This window comes from Aptenodytes forsteri, unplaced genomic scaffold (genome assembly GCF_000699145.1).
Source record: "Aptenodytes forsteri isolate BGI_AS27 unplaced genomic scaffold, ASM69914v1 Scaffold231, whole genome shotgun sequence".
Taxonomy (NCBI): Eukaryota; Metazoa; Chordata; class Aves; order Sphenisciformes; family Spheniscidae; genus Aptenodytes; species Aptenodytes forsteri.
The window spans coordinates 129,450-142,027 of NW_008796046.1; the positions used below are offsets into that span (position 1 = coordinate 129,450).

General features: G+C 50.1%; 2 protein-coding genes across 2 annotated transcripts in view; one reads left to right on the forward strand and one right to left on the reverse strand.

The window, feature by feature from the left end:
- The first annotated feature begins 224 nt into the window (after positions 1 to 224).
- On the forward strand, positions 225 to 699 carry LOC103904609 (cytochrome c oxidase assembly factor 4 homolog, mitochondrial). Its single transcript, XM_009286103.2, has 2 exons — positions 225 to 449; positions 496 to 699. The coding sequence occupies exons 1-2, from the start codon at positions 234 to 236 to the stop codon at positions 637 to 639; spliced, it is 360 nt and encodes a 119-aa protein (XP_009284378.1). The 5' UTR covers positions 225 to 233; the 3' UTR covers positions 640 to 699.
- A 2,219-nt stretch (positions 700 to 2,918) lies between these two features.
- MRPL48 (mitochondrial ribosomal protein L48) overlaps positions 2,919 to 12,578 on the reverse strand; it is a 15,529-nt gene continuing 5,869 nt past the window's right edge. Inside the window, exons 3-9 of the mRNA XM_009286146.2 lie at positions 11,792 to 11,844; positions 11,412 to 11,449; positions 9,314 to 9,399; positions 8,190 to 8,362; positions 6,126 to 6,228; positions 5,231 to 5,320; positions 2,919 to 3,175 (exon numbers count right to left, since the gene is read on the reverse strand). Coding sequence (XP_009284421.1) covers positions 3,101 to 3,175; positions 5,231 to 5,320; positions 6,126 to 6,228; positions 8,190 to 8,362; positions 9,314 to 9,399; positions 11,412 to 11,449; positions 11,792 to 11,844 — 618 coding nt within the window. The 3' untranslated portion in view covers positions 2,919 to 3,100. The remainder of the gene's footprint in view (positions 3,176 to 5,230; positions 5,321 to 6,125; positions 6,229 to 8,189; positions 8,363 to 9,313; positions 9,400 to 11,411; positions 11,450 to 11,791; positions 11,845 to 12,578) is intronic.

Sequence of the window (12,578 nt, forward strand, 5' to 3'; positions counted from 1 at the left end):
CTCCTCCTGGGGGTGCATGGAGCGTATGGGGGCACCCATGGGGGCATGGGGGGTGCTGGGCACCCATAGGGGTGTGGGAGGGGGGTGCAGAGGGTGCTGAGCGCCCATGGAGGTATGGGGGTGCTGGGCACTCTAGGGGGTGCCCCCAAAAAAGAGGGCAGTGACCCAAGCAGGGGTCTCAAGGGGAAGACAGCACCCCGACGCCTACCACCTCCCTCCAGCCCGGCTCAGCGATGGCGAGGCCCGGACACGCCAGGAGCCGTCCATTGTTGGAGGAAGATGAGGACGAGGAGGCCGAGGACCCGGTGGACGCCATGATCTTGCGGACGGGCTGCGCAGCGCAGCACCGGGAGCTGCAGGAGTGCATGGCGGCGCGGCAGGACTGGAGGCACTGCCAGCCCCAGGTCCGGGCTTTCGGCGAGTGCATGGCCCGGCGGCAGCGCGCCGAGGAGCCGGCCAGCCCACATCCCAGGAACGGGGCGGCGGGCGGCGGAGGAGCCGCGCCAGGCGTCCGGCTCACACCAGGCCCACCCCCCACCCGCCAAGCCCACCATCGGCATCCCAGGAACGGGGCAGCTGCGCCATTTGACCCTTTCTTTTGTGTTATTTTTTTATTCAAGCGGGTGGGTGTGCCGGTAAATCCACACTGCGTTGTTGGGAAATTAAATCCGGTGGCGTTCATCATCCTGCCTGAAGCACTCGTCTCCATCTGCGCCGCCGGGGATAACCGGGAGCTCAGAGGGGACAGTTGTGGGGCGAGATGGGGATTTGCAGCCCAAAATGTCCCAAACTGGGTGTGTTCATGGCACCCAGGCTGGGTCTCGGCTCCGCAACAGCCCTGCTGTGGATTTCCACTCCATGTCCTTCCCTGTGTCGTCCCAAGGCTTTTCCCAGCACCGATAACCTCATGTCCCACGGGACAGGATTTGGGGTGGGATTTATCTCCCAGGAAGCCCCAGGAGCATTAGGGATGGGGGGAAAAAGGGACTCTTACGGAGCGAGAGGCTCCTCTGAACACCACCTCCTAACAATAGAATCATAGAATCATTGAGGTTGGAAAAGACCTCTAAGATCATCGAGTCCAACTGTCAACCCAACACCACCAGGCCCACTAAACCATGTCCCTAAGCGCCTCATCTACTCGTCTTTTAAATACCTCCAGGGATGGGGACTCCACCACTTCCCTGGGCAGCCTGGTCCAATGTTTCACCACTCTTTCAGTACAGACATTTTTCCTCACGTCCAATCTAAACCTCCCCTGGCACAACTTGAGGCCGTTTCCTCTCGTCCTATCGCTTGTTCCTTGGGAGAAGAGACCGACCCCACCTCGCTACAACCTCCTTTCAGGGAGTTGTAGAGAGCGATGAGGTCTCCCCTCAGCCTCCTTTTCTCCAGGCTAAACAACCCCAGTTCCCTCAGCCGCTCCTCAGCAGACTTGTTCTCCAGACCCCTCACCAGCCTCGTTGCCCTTCTCTGGACACGCTCCAGCACCTCGATGTCCTTCTTGTAGTGAGGGGCCCAAAACTGAACACAGTATTCGAGGTGCGGCCTCACCAGGGCCGAGTACAGGGGCACGATCACTTCCCTCCTCCTGCTGGCCACACCATTTCTGATACAGGCCAGGATGCCATTGGCCTTCTTGGCCGCCTGGGCACACTGCCGGCTCATGTTCAGCCGGCTGTCGACCAGCACCCCCAGGTCCTTTTCCGACAGGCAGTCGGAGCTATGAACAAGAAAATAAAGTTCTTTTTGTAGGCTGGAAAGGGAAGGGCGCCCGTGGTTTTTGCCAGGGGGAATGTTCCAGGCTGTCTCCCAGGAAGGTGGGTGCTGGGACTGCTGAGGGGCTGGGGTTTGGCACTGCCGCCCAAAAATCAGAGCCGGCACAGGACCACGAGCAACGCCTGGGCAACCCCAGTTTGGGGGAGAGTGCTAATGAATGAGCTATTTTCCCTCTTTCCAGAGAGCTGGTCCTTAGAAAGGGGGGGAAAAAAAAACCCCAAACAAACCAGTTTTGGGGCAGGAACAGAACCTCCTCTTAGCATCCATCAAACCAGGGCTCAAATTTGGTTATAACATACTTCTTAATAGGATGGCGTGATCAGGTGTCATCTCAGCTCCAGCCTAAATAAAAACAGCTGCGTGCACCCGATCTCAGGATTTGCAATGACGAGGATCGAAGCAAAAACCCAGGCGCCGCGACCTGTTCGACCCAGCGCCCGTACGTGCACCCAAAAGCCGCAGCTCCCGCGGGCTCTGGGTTTTGCAGGGTGACGATGAGCAGCTGAGCAGCCCGGCCAAATTCAGTCCCGCATCACTCAAGAAAAGCGGCAGTCCCAGGAAAAGCATCTGGCACCATCCTGGGGAATTCCCCAAAGCGCTTTGCGCTTCTGAGATTTCTCCTTTCAAGGCACGAGTAATTTCTCCCTTTCCGAACGGCTGTCGTAAAAACTAGGCTGACTTCAGGGATCCAGGGGAAAGTTTATCCTTTATGGCTTGAAAGGCAAATCAGAAATTAAGGAGAAATTCTGCATACGCCGCCTCACACACGGCTCCAACCTTCCTGCCTCTGCCCCCCCGAGGCTTTTTTTTCTGTTAAGCAGCGGTTGTTCAGCTGCTCGGGGACGATCATCCCCCACCCTCCCAGGGCTGTGAGGCTCCATTCATGTTGGCAAAGCTCCGATTTAAGCAGCTCTACGAGAATAACGCGTTGCTCCAGCCTTCAGCTGAAGAAAGGAGCAGGACGGTCGCTTCCGCATCAGTACCACCTGGGAGAGTTGCAGTACAGCATTATTAACTTGCAGAAATCCTCCTATAACAAGAGTAAAACATACAGGGGGGGGGGAAAAAAGGGGGAAGAATTGAGAAAAGCCACATTTCATTGTGGACCCCCTTCACTCAGCGTACAAATCAGTCAGATACAAACACATGTATTTGTCTTTATTAAGACAAGCTGCTTGACGACAGTGGAAATTTCTTCCAATTCACCAAATTATCAGTGCAATGCTCATGAAGTCGCCTTCTGGAGGCTTCAGCAGCCACGGAGGAGAAGCCTCGCTCTCCCAGGGGTGGCTCTGAAGCAGATGGAGCGTTCTTCCTCATCTCAGTTCATCTGCGCTAGCAGCTCTTCAAGTTCCGGTCGAGACTTTAATCGGCTCTTGAAGTCAGCTTCTGTGTGCTGTGGAGGGAGGGGAAAAAAAACCAACCCCAATCAAATTAAAATCACCTCTTGAGTACTCCCAAAGAGGACCACTTAAGAGTTGAAAAACAGAAGACTTAAATGTCCACTGAACCCAGGGAGTGGGAAGCCCCAGTGGAAAGTCGCTGCAGGCTAGGATCTCGTGGGCAGCTCAACCTGGACGCTGGCAGCAGAGCTCTAAGCCTCCTCTCTTACATCCAGCCTCCAACAGGAGCAGCTGCTTGGGGGTAAAGCAGAGAGGGCAGAAAGCTTCTGGCAGCAAGCGAACGTGGCAGCCGTGGACACGCTTGGTCACGGCACAGGCTCTAAAATTCGGCCTTGTAGGCTTCTCCTCACCTGGCTAGCTGCTTTTGGAAGAGTGAGCAGTGGCATTGTGCTCAAGAAGTTGACTGGATGCCCTCAACTCTGCCACTGCCTACCACCGTAGCGTCTACTTTCTTGAGGAGACCTGCCACTTTCTCCAGAACTTTGCAAGAGCATCCCAAAGCTTCAATCTCTCCCCTGCACTGCCAGTCGTATGAAGCCAGTTTGGGTCTCTCCGCCAGGTTTCCTGTATCAGACTGCAATGACTTTGCAAATGGCACAATGTCACAGTTCTCCCTCCAGAGACAAAGCCATCAGCCAAAATTAAAAAAAGAAATGGCAGCCCTAAGGCAGAGATGGGACTGTGACCAAAGCAGAGAAGATTACTGGACTCAAGAGACCTTCTCCTGTATTCCTTCTGGTTTTGCAAAGCTGGAGATAACTAAACGTTCTTCAAAGGCCACTTAAGAAGCCAACTGTGTTTTCATATTTGAGTTTACTGTATTGCCTTGCCTTTCAGGGCGCAAAAATCTTTTCTCCCTGAATAAATAGGGCTTCCTGGGACTGTTTTGTCTCAATGTAAAATGACAGAAGTTTAAATATCTCCTTATGCCTGGTGCACCAGCAAGTGGAGAAATAGTGTGGCCAGCAGGAGTAGGGAAGTGATCGTGCCCCTGTACTCGGCCCCGGTGAGGCCGCACCTCGAATACTGTGTTCAGTTTTGGGCCCCTCACTACAAGAAGGACATCGAGGTGCTGGAGCGTGTCCAGAGAAGGGCAACGAGGCTGGTGAGGGGTCTGGAGAACAAGTCCGCTGAGGAGCGGCTGAGGGAACTGGGGTTGTTTAGCCTGGAGAAGAGGAGGCTGAGGGGAGACCTCATCGCTCTCTACAACTCCCTGAAAGGAGGTTGTAGCGAGGTGGGGTCGGTCTCTTCTCCCAAGTAACAAGCGATAGGACGAGAGGAAACGGCCTCAAGTTGCGCCAGGGGAGGTTTAGATTGGACGGGGGGAAAAATGTCTTTACTGAAAGAGTGGTTAAACATTGGACCAGGCTGCCCAGGGAAGTGGTGGAGTCCCCATCCCTGGAGGTATTTAAAAGACGAGTAGATGAGGCGCTGAGGGACATGGTTTAGTGGGCCTGGTGGTGTTGGGTCGACGGTTGGACTCGATGATCTTAGAGGTCTTTTCCAACCTTAATGATTCTATGATTCTGTCCTGAAGTCCTCAGTGCTGAGAAAACTGTTGGGCCTTTCCGCGGAAAACAAGCTGAACCCCTCCCAGAGCAAATTCCATCAAAACAGGGCACAGCATTTGGGTTTCCAGTCGCAGCTTTGCTACCAACTGCTCCATGAAGTTCCTGGTGATTCCCAGATAGGAGGCTGTGAAGCACTGCTGAAGGAAAGCGTTCCCTTCTGAGTCGCAGGGAATCTGCGGCAGCAAAGGGAAGCAACTTGCAACCTGCCGTCTCCTACAGATCTATAGGATTGGCTGGGAAGGTACCTTCTGTGGCACTAATTATAGGAGGCTAAATGGAAAATGAAACACTCATCAAGAAGTAGAGGTAATGGTTTTTCACAGACCAAGTGAGGGCCTGGTTCTGGGAGATCTTGGGTATCCCTAAGTCTAGGGATAGACCATAGCCTCAGGACCAGGTCTGTATTTTCAAAGCAAATTCACGTCACGCGTCATATCTGCTTCCTAAATGCAAAGGCATTGGTAAAATTAAACATACCTCTTTCACTAACAGATGGACCCCTTCAGGCTGACTACTCTGAATAATTTCCAAGAGTATCGGTGCAAACGTTGAACTCAAACCGCTGATCTGAAAGAAGAAATAAAAGTGCTGCGGGAGCAAAACTCCACATACAAAATGGACTCGTTATACTAATGGCACAGAAAGAGAGTCCATTTCAGCGTGAGCCTGTGGCAGTCAACCACTTCATTACAGAAGCACCCTCTGCTTCGTGCGCTCACCTCTCACGTACAGGACAGCTCTCGTTTTGGCTCTTCCCTATGAACACTGTGCTTCCCGTCTCTGCCTGCATGCTCTCCTGCACGTAAAGAGACTTAACCGTGCATGAAGATCCTAATTTAGGTGAGACTCTAATACAAAGGCTGCCACGGCAAACCTGCAAGCCCCAGCGTTAACCACACATCAGCTCTCTCCAGTGGAAAAAGTCTGCTTCTAGGTTCAAAATGTAATTCAGCAGAGGTTTAGCATATAGCAGGGGAACACACTATAAAATAAGAAGTCACTTAGGAGAAATACCTATTTACCTCCATCAGCTGTAGACTTTTGAAGCTGGCCCTGATAATGGTATTTTTAAATTTCATCGAGTTTGTCCAATCGTTCATCCTTAAACATGAGTTTTCTACCCCTTGCATCAAGTATTCTGCATAAAATAGATAATGCATCTTCTGGCTGAAATACATAATCCAGGAACCCCTCCTCTGCTGCTACTTTGGGAGTAACCTTTAGCTAGAAATTTAATTAGACTTCTTTGTGCTTCAATTTACGCACAAATTTGTTCAAGGGAGTGAACTCCAATTGTTAAGGGGTTTTGAGAGCCCGAGATAGGAGGTGCTGCACAAGAGCCGCAGCACTATCAGCAAACGCCAGCTCATACCTGGACAACCCTCTGATGGGTAGTAAGGACTGCATCCAGCTGCATTTTGGAACCTCGCTCTTCCAAGAACAGCACTTCATTGGTTTTGGTGGGCATCGCGTAGCTGCAGGAACCACAGGTCAGTGCTTAGGACAGGAGGGACAGATTTGCACTACTTTACAGGAGTGAATCAACCTCCAGCAGCAGAGAATGTGGAAGGAGATTAACTTTTCATGAGAAATTAATTATGCAAACAATGTATCTCGCAAATCAAGCACTGGCAGAAGCCGGGTGTTTTACTGGAAAGAGATAAGGGAAAAGCTTGCAGCGCTACTGTCAGCAAAAACCTGTTTCAGCTACAAACACCAGCCTGAGAAGAGAAATTTTAACTTCTTTATAGTTGAAGGAGAGCTTTAAAGCAACAGTTCTGACTTATTTTGTAATAGCCTATCTATTCTCATCGGGAACAGAGCTAAAAACCACTGCTGCAACACACCACTCAAAAGACATTATTTTCCATAGCGATAGGACGAGAGGAAACGGCCTCAAGTTGTGCCAGGGGAGGTTTAGATTGGACGTGAGGAAAAATTTCTGTACTGAAAGAGTGGTGAAACATTGGAACAGGCTGCCCAGGGAAGTGGTGGAGTCCCCATCCCTGGACGTATTTAAAAGACGTGTAGATGCGGCGCTGAGGGACATGGTTTAGTGGGTGGTGGTGTTGGGTCGATGGTTGGACTCGATGGTCTTAGAGGTCTTTTCCAACCTCAATGATTCTATGATTCTATGATTCTATGATTCCCCTCCGTGAATTTGACGGGAGTACGATCGGGCACTGGATCAGATTCTGCTCTCCGGTTAGCGTTACTCCAGAGACCTCTCCCCCATCTCCACTTGCACAGCATCAATAACAACAGGCTACATCCTACCGCCCACGTTTTACCCTACAAATTTTGCTCTTAGAGGGCAAATCATTTCTTTCTGTACACACTGAACTCTGCACACCGAGTCCAAGCTCAGAGGGCACAAGCACGATACGGGGTAATAACGCTTTACACCGAGAGTGCTATCAACAGTCGCAGGCTGTGAGATTTCTCTGCCAATGCTTTCCAGCGCATCGCTGCTGACAGAATTGTAATTTCTTAGTGTCGCCGGGTATCCTTCTCAAAACAAACACCTATCACTCACCAACGTGTCACAGTTTTTAGTGCCGTTTGGTGCAAAAGACATCACAGAGAGACTACAAGCGACTGATCTGTGGGCACAGGATTTCAGATCCACGGCTGACAGTTCAGCAAAGCGGATCAACATAAAGAAAACGATTTTTGATAGATTTAATCGACATGAGCAGGAACCAGTGTTTATACCCAGAGGTACAGTTAAAGATACACCTTTCAGATAATCACCTCTAAGTGTTTTTGCTTCCTTACAGCAACGCAGTGCTTTCTCCAGTGCCTACAGCTCCTCGGGTGCACTGCAGGCACCAAGGAGCTTTATCACATTCCTCAGCCTCATTAAAATGAGCAAAGCTGCTATCAGGGGCGCACCTGCTTCGGAGTTCTAGTGTGCAACTGAAGCATCCTCTACTACTAAACTAAAGCAGCGGGTGGCTCTCCCGCAATCTTCAGGGGGTTCCCAAGCTCATTCTAGTTTGTATATTCAGTACCACTTGCTTACTCCGCAATATATGCACAGAGGAAAGAGCCTGGATAAAACACTATAAAGAAAAAACAGCAGCAAAAGTCAGCAATACTTAAGCCTACATTCCCGGGCTCAGCACCCACAGGCTTAAGCCTTTTTCTCAAAGGAATGAAAAGTAACAGCTATTTTCTTCCTTGAGCTCTGTTCAGTCAGTGCCTGAACAACTCCATTTCAGCCTTCCTTACACGAATAAAGCATCCAAAACCATGCAGACACACAGAAAGAGAACACCAGGCAGACGAGAGAAGATTTGGATTTACATGTGAGAATCCATCAGAGAGATTAGACCGCGCCCTTGTCTGCAAGGTATCATCGCCTACGAGCCTCACGTGGCCTAGCGCAACGTGACTGCAAGGGATGACACGCACAGAGCCGCGCTCCTCATACCTTTCATTCACTCTAATGGAGAGTCGGTTGCAGAGTTTATGCACGTACTGAGCAAAATGCTCCACGAGACACATATCATAGGAAGTCATCTGGATGTTGACATCGCCATACTCGTATTCAGTTCCAACATTGATCTCTTTCATCTGTACTTTATCCTTCTTCTTCTTTGGAGCCTGTATTTAGAAAAAATAGAAAGCATATCTGTTTTGAACAAAGCTGGAAATAAAAAACAGTAACCCTTCCCCACACAGGAGACCATGCTAGGGTACTCTCCTCTGACAAAGGTTTGCTGAACTATGTCGAACATATCACAGCCCATCTGTGCTCACTTTCCCCCACTACAAAACTGGGATGACATTATCTTAACAGATGTTCTCAAGTTGAGCAGTGCAGTTCTTGGATGGCAGCACGACAGAATTCACACAGAAAATACGTGCATACCATGATCAACTTCTTCCAGAAGAAACCAAGGAGTAGAAAACAAACTGCTTTTTATTGCAGTTCCTGCCTTCGAGGCAGCTGTCTAGATGAGTTACTGTTTCCTCCTTCCACAAAAATTGTCGTCTTTCCAAATTCCAGGGAAGGTAAAAGGTTTAAATGCAAGTGAGACCTGCTCACAATATTCTGCAGTAATTTGAAGTTGGGGTGTTAAATTCAGCATCAGGAAGAGATTCCTCCCTCCCAAAACTACTCATTAATTTAAACAAGAAGATACGGGACAAAAGGAAGGATTTATGCAGTGTTGTGAGTGGGTACTTCATGCAACATAACACTCTCTACCAAGAAAAGTAGCAGTAAACAATTACATTATTCCTTTTTAATATGATTCATCAGCCATGGAATTAATAATACTAACATTTAAATCAGACCGTAAAAAGACGGGTCAGCTGAAAGCAACCACAGTAGGGGAGTTCTTATGCCTACCTCCTGATTTATGCAGTGTTGTGAGTGGGTACTTCATGCAACATAACACTCTCTACCAAGAAAAGTAGCAGTAAACAATTACATTATTCCTTTTTAATATGATTCATCAGCCATGGAATTAATAATACTAACATTTAAATCAGACCGTAAAAAGACGGGTCAGCTGAAAGCAACCACAGTAGGGGAGTTCTTATGCCTACCTCCTTTGGGAGCAGGTATTTAAACCTCCCAATACCATGCGTAGGACGGGATTTGTAGTGTCTGTGGCAACTGACGAGTGCATCACCTTAAAATCAAAGCAGAGCAAACATGTTTCCAGCTGAATGGCAGGCAGCCCTCCTTCTAACAAACATACACGGGTGCTTTGAGAGCCCAAAATCCACACTGGGGGCAAGAATTTGTCCTCGGTTCTTTGACAGAAAGCAAAGGCAGGCTAAGGCTTCGGCCAATCTCTGCCCCACGCAGGCAGCCTGTGCATCACAGCAAGCCTGTTACAATTCTTTGCTGGGTCAAAAACTGGCTGGACGGCCGGGCCCAGAGAGTTGTGGTGAATGGAGTTACATCCAGTTGGCGGCCGGTCACGAGCGGTGTTCCCCAGGGCTCAGTACTGGGGCCGGTCTTGTTTAATATCTTTATCGATGATCTGGATGAGGGGATCGAGTGCACCCTCAGTAAGTTTGCAGACAACACCAAGTTGGGCGGGAATGTTGATCTGCTCGAGGGTAGGAAGGCTCTGCAGAGGGACCTGGACAGGCTGGATCGATGGGCCCAGGCCAACTATATGAGGTTCAACAAGGCCAAGTGCCAGGTCCTGCACTTCGGCCACAACAACCCCACACAGCGCTACAGGCTTGGGGAAGAGGGGCTGGAAAGCTGCCCAGCAGAGAAGGACCTGGGGGTGCTGGTCGACAGCCGGCTGAACATGAGCCAGCAGTGTGCCCAGGCGGCCAAGAAGGCCAATGGCATCCTGGCCTGTATCAGAAATAATGTGGCCAGCAGGAGTAGGGAAGTGATCATGCCCCTGTACTCGGCACTGGTGAGGCCGCACCTCGAATACTGTGTTCAGTTTTGGGCCCCTCACTACAAGAAGGACGTTGAGGTGCTGGAGCGTGTCCGGAGAAGGGCAACGAGGCTGGTGAGGGGTCTGGAGAACAAGTCTGCTGAGGAGCGGCTGAGGGAACTGGGGTTGTTTAGCCTGGAGAAGAGGAGGCTGAGGGGAGACCTCATCACTCTCTACAACTACCTGAAAGGAGTAGAGAGGTGGGTGTTGGTCCTTTCTTGATAGGATGAGAGGAAACGGCCTCAAGTTGTGCCAGGGGAGGTTTAGATTGGACGTGAGGAAAAATTTCTTTACTGAAAGAGTGGTGAAACATTGGGACAGGCTGCCCAGGGAAGTGGTGGAGTCCCCATCCCTGGAGGTATTTAAAAGACGAGTAGATGAGGCACTTAGGGACATGTTTAGTGGGCATGGGGGTGTTGGGTCGATGGTCAGACTCAATGATCTTAGAGGTCTTTTCAAACCTTAATGATTCTATGATTCTAATTCACAGTTGGTTACTGTGAGCAACAAATAAGGGAGGAAGAGATTAAAGGTGACTCATTTCCCAGGTGGATTCTCAGGCAAACCAAAAAAAAGACAAGACTTGTCAGCACCAGTGGATGGTGAGGATACTGATGAACTATTACATCTGTCTCCTGTTATGCGACAGCAGTGATGCTGCTATGATGGATCTGAGCCCCGCTTAATTTTAAATCCAGCCCTGTCCAAATATTTGTGTGCTAGGAAGCCAAATCAAAACGGCATCGGCTTTTATTTATACTTCCTTCTCCAGGGTACAACGAAACCCTTAATAACCCTCATTTTAATAAACGAAGCTCAGAACAGCAAAGAGAAACGGAACACCAAGGATCTAAGCCACTCAGTTATACTTCGCCTCCACATCAAAATAAAATTCTATTTTAAATTGCAACAGTGGACTCCACCAGCTCAATAAATGTTAAAGTGGGACCCCACAGGGGTGTCAGTCAGTTCCTGGACAGTAATACAGCGAACAGCATCTGGCTGGCGTCACTCCACAGTGTAACACCATGACTAGGAGCACCTGCTCAGCCAGGAACAGGGAAACAGAAGAAAAGGTTAGAAAAAAGTTATGGAGGTGGAAAAGCACCTGCTCAGGTTATTTAACCAGCCCAAAATTGGGTAAAAGAAATTTAAAAGGAAGACACAAATGCTGAAACGTGTAATATTTACAATCTAAATGAAGTTTTGCCTTGCATTGGATTTGTAAGAGGCCTTACCTGCAGCACACAGACGGCTTTCTCTGGGTGTTGCTGCTCTGTAGGAAGCAAGATAATCGTTAAAAGCTCTGATTTCACGACCTGTGGAAACACAACATATCTGGCCAATCTCTTGAACAAAGGCTCACACCCCAAGTCCCTCAAACACAGGCAGATCCCCTTAGCAAAGGGACTTTTTCTTCTTCACATCCTACAGCCCTTTCAGCTCCCGGGCATCGGCTGGAAGTTCCTCCTCCACAATTAAAAGACTTTCCTTGGCAAAAAGTACTTTTTTTTTTTTTGTCACGTATGTTTTCTGACACTGTCAGTAGAAGTGACCCGGTGTTTTTATATGCCTTATACTGCGTTTTACTTGCTGGGTTTGATTTCAGACCACTCACCTGCTGAGCGCAAACACCTGCTTTAGCAACGTCCCCTTCTTCAAGCACAGCACCTGCAATGAGCCACCACGGTCAAAATGCAAACAGTACAGCAGATACTCAGCGAGTTTTCACCAGCGCTTGCCAGAACACAGCCAGCAAAACAACACCCGAGACCCTCTGAACATACCAATAACCCTCCCAATCTCTCCGCAGCCTCCAGCCACTGTCACTCCCCAGAATATTGCCGCAACTCAGAGGAAAGAGATGAAGCAGGAGGAAGATGACGACTGCGGTAACCTTTTCTTGCACCCCCTCGCTTTGCTTCAGGATCCAACAAGTTGGGGTAGGAGGCCCTCCTCCCCTCGGTTACAGATCATATTCATCCCTCGCACCGTCCCACCGCCTCCAGGTTACAACAGCCGCGTGAACAACCCTCGCGCTTCTTCCAGCTCCACACGGATGGAGGGAAACGCAGCTCATCCATCACCAAGGCAGCGCGAAGCAAAGAGCTTTGCCGTCACCACAACCCTGGCAAGGCAGGAGCTGCATCACGCCAACCGGGGTGTGTGTGGGGGTAATTACCAACGTCCCTAAAGAGCAACCAGAGGGACAGGGAGGACCAGGGATCTGCCGGTCCCCGAGGGCAGTGACAGGGCGGGGGGCTGTAATGGACCCTGTGTTTCTGGGGTGATCCCCGAGTGCCTGAGGAGGCGTGGGGGGGTGTCTCTGCCCCTGGCCCAGGTACGCCAGGGCAGGCACTAACTCAGCGTCAGGCCTGTATCCCTCCAAGGGACGCACCCCCCCC